Consider the following 2,019-nt stretch of genomic DNA (forward strand, 5'->3'; position numbering starts at 1 on the left):
TAACTAAAAGTAAATAACAAGGGTTGTTTAATAAAAAATAAAAAGAAAAATTAATTCATTGATGAGTGCTTCAACTAAAACCTCTAAAATTACACAATCTTCTGTACTTATTTGTGATGGACTTCCTGTAGGAATTCCGGTTGCTTCAGTTCCTAAATTAACGTTATTCTTAAAAAGAATGGTATTAGTAAAGAATGGAGCAGAATTATCAGACCAACCAAATAATGTACAAGTTTTTGTTGATGAAACAAGTCAAAAAACTACAGGGATTGGATTTATTGATTTTAAAGATGATGAAGCAGCAATAAAATTTAAAACAAGATTTGTTGAATTGAAATTCGATAATAAAAACACATTAAAATTTTATACTAAAAAAGAAATTGATGAAATCTTAAAAGAAAATGATGAATATACACCATTAGTCTTTCATCCAATTGAAGTTACCGATTTTAAAGGATGGCTTAAAGAAGATAAATATACTGAGGGAAGTGAATGTGTTGCAACATTCCAATATGGAAAGACTGTTTCATTAGGATGGTATAATCCAAGCATTCCAAAAGAAATAACAATGCAAGAAGAACAACCATTTATATCATCTAATTGTTCATTTTCACCATCAGGTACATTTTTATATTCAATTACTGAACATGGATTAATTGTAGTTCAACCAGACTGTAAAAAGAAATTCCAATTCCCACATCCAGGATTAACACATGTTACTATTTCACCACATGATACATTTATTGCTACATACTCAGCTACTGCACCTTTTAATAGACATATTATTGTTTGGGATAGAAGATTTACAAAAGGTATTAAATTCTTTGATTTAAAAGCAAATAGTTTAAAAAGAATGACAGAAACATTAAAAAAAGAAAAAACTTTAACACCAATTGGTCAAGACTTTGTTCAATTTAGTTATAATGAAAAATATTTAGCTAGAATTAGTGAAGTTGATTCTAATTCAATTGAAATATATACTACACCAACAATTCAATTATTAAGTAATAAATTAGTTACATTTGAAAGTTCAATTGATAAAATTAGTTGGAGTCCTAAAGCAAATATTATTGTTGCATATCATGAACCACTTCAAAAAACTAATGAACAAGCACATTTCTACTTTTATGATGTTGATAAACAAGAAATTATTTTTAAACATAAAGTATTTTCATTAAAAGGAGCAGAGTTTGGATGGCATTCATCAGGAAAGAAATTAGTTGTTCAATGCAATAAAAATAAGAAAACAGCTGTTTTAGTATTTACATTAGATAAAACAATTACTGCATCTATGAATGAATTAAATGCTACACCTCATTTTATGAGTGTTAATCCAATAAAAATGCAATTTGGTATTATGGCATATCAACATAGTAAGAAAGGAGATTCATTATTCCCAACATTACATATTTATGATATTAGTAGTAATGAAACTAAATTAATTTCTTCACTTCCTAATATTGAAGCTAAGTCATTCTCTTATTCACCAAATGGGCAATTTATGGTAGTGAGTGGAATTAGTACATCAGAACCATACTTATATTTCTACAATACAGATAGAATGAAATTATATAAAAAAGTTCCAATTGAAAATATGAGTTATATTTGTTGGGATCCAATGGGATTATTCCTTGGTGCAGTACGTTCATATCTTTATTCTCCACATGCAAAGAATGGATTTATGTTATATGATTGTTTTGGAAATTTACAATTTGAAACATATAAAACTAATTTTGCTGGATTATTATGGAGACCACAACCAACAAATATTATTAAACCAGAAATGACTAAAGAAGTTGAAAGTAAATTCAATGAATGTTTAAAAACAATGAAAGAAGAAGATGAACGAAAGAAAGAACAAATTGAATTAGAAAAGAAACAAAGAGCTGATGAATTAATGAAAAGATTTAGAAGTGTTGTTCAAAAGAATGCTCAATTATCTGCTAAAGAACATTTAAGAGCTTATGATTCTGGAATGAAAATTATTGTTGAAGAAATTAAACAAAAGAAAGAGTCTAA

The 2,019-nt window shown here is 27.0% G+C and overlaps 1 protein-coding gene across 1 annotated transcript; it reads left to right on the forward strand.

The window, feature by feature from the left end:
- Nucleotides 1–61: 61 nt before the first annotated feature.
- Nucleotides 62–2,019, forward strand: ENU1_162360 (hypothetical protein; the record flags this gene model as incomplete). Its single annotated transcript, XM_008860866.1, has 1 exon — nt 62–2,019. A coding segment is annotated over one exon (1,958 nt), but the record flags the coding sequence as incomplete, so codon positions are not given.

Source organism: Entamoeba nuttalli, assembly GCF_000257125.1.
Source record: "Entamoeba nuttalli P19 unplaced genomic scaffold asmbl_6961, whole genome shotgun sequence".
NCBI lineage: Eukaryota > Evosea > Mastigamoebida > Endamoebidae > Entamoeba > Entamoeba nuttalli.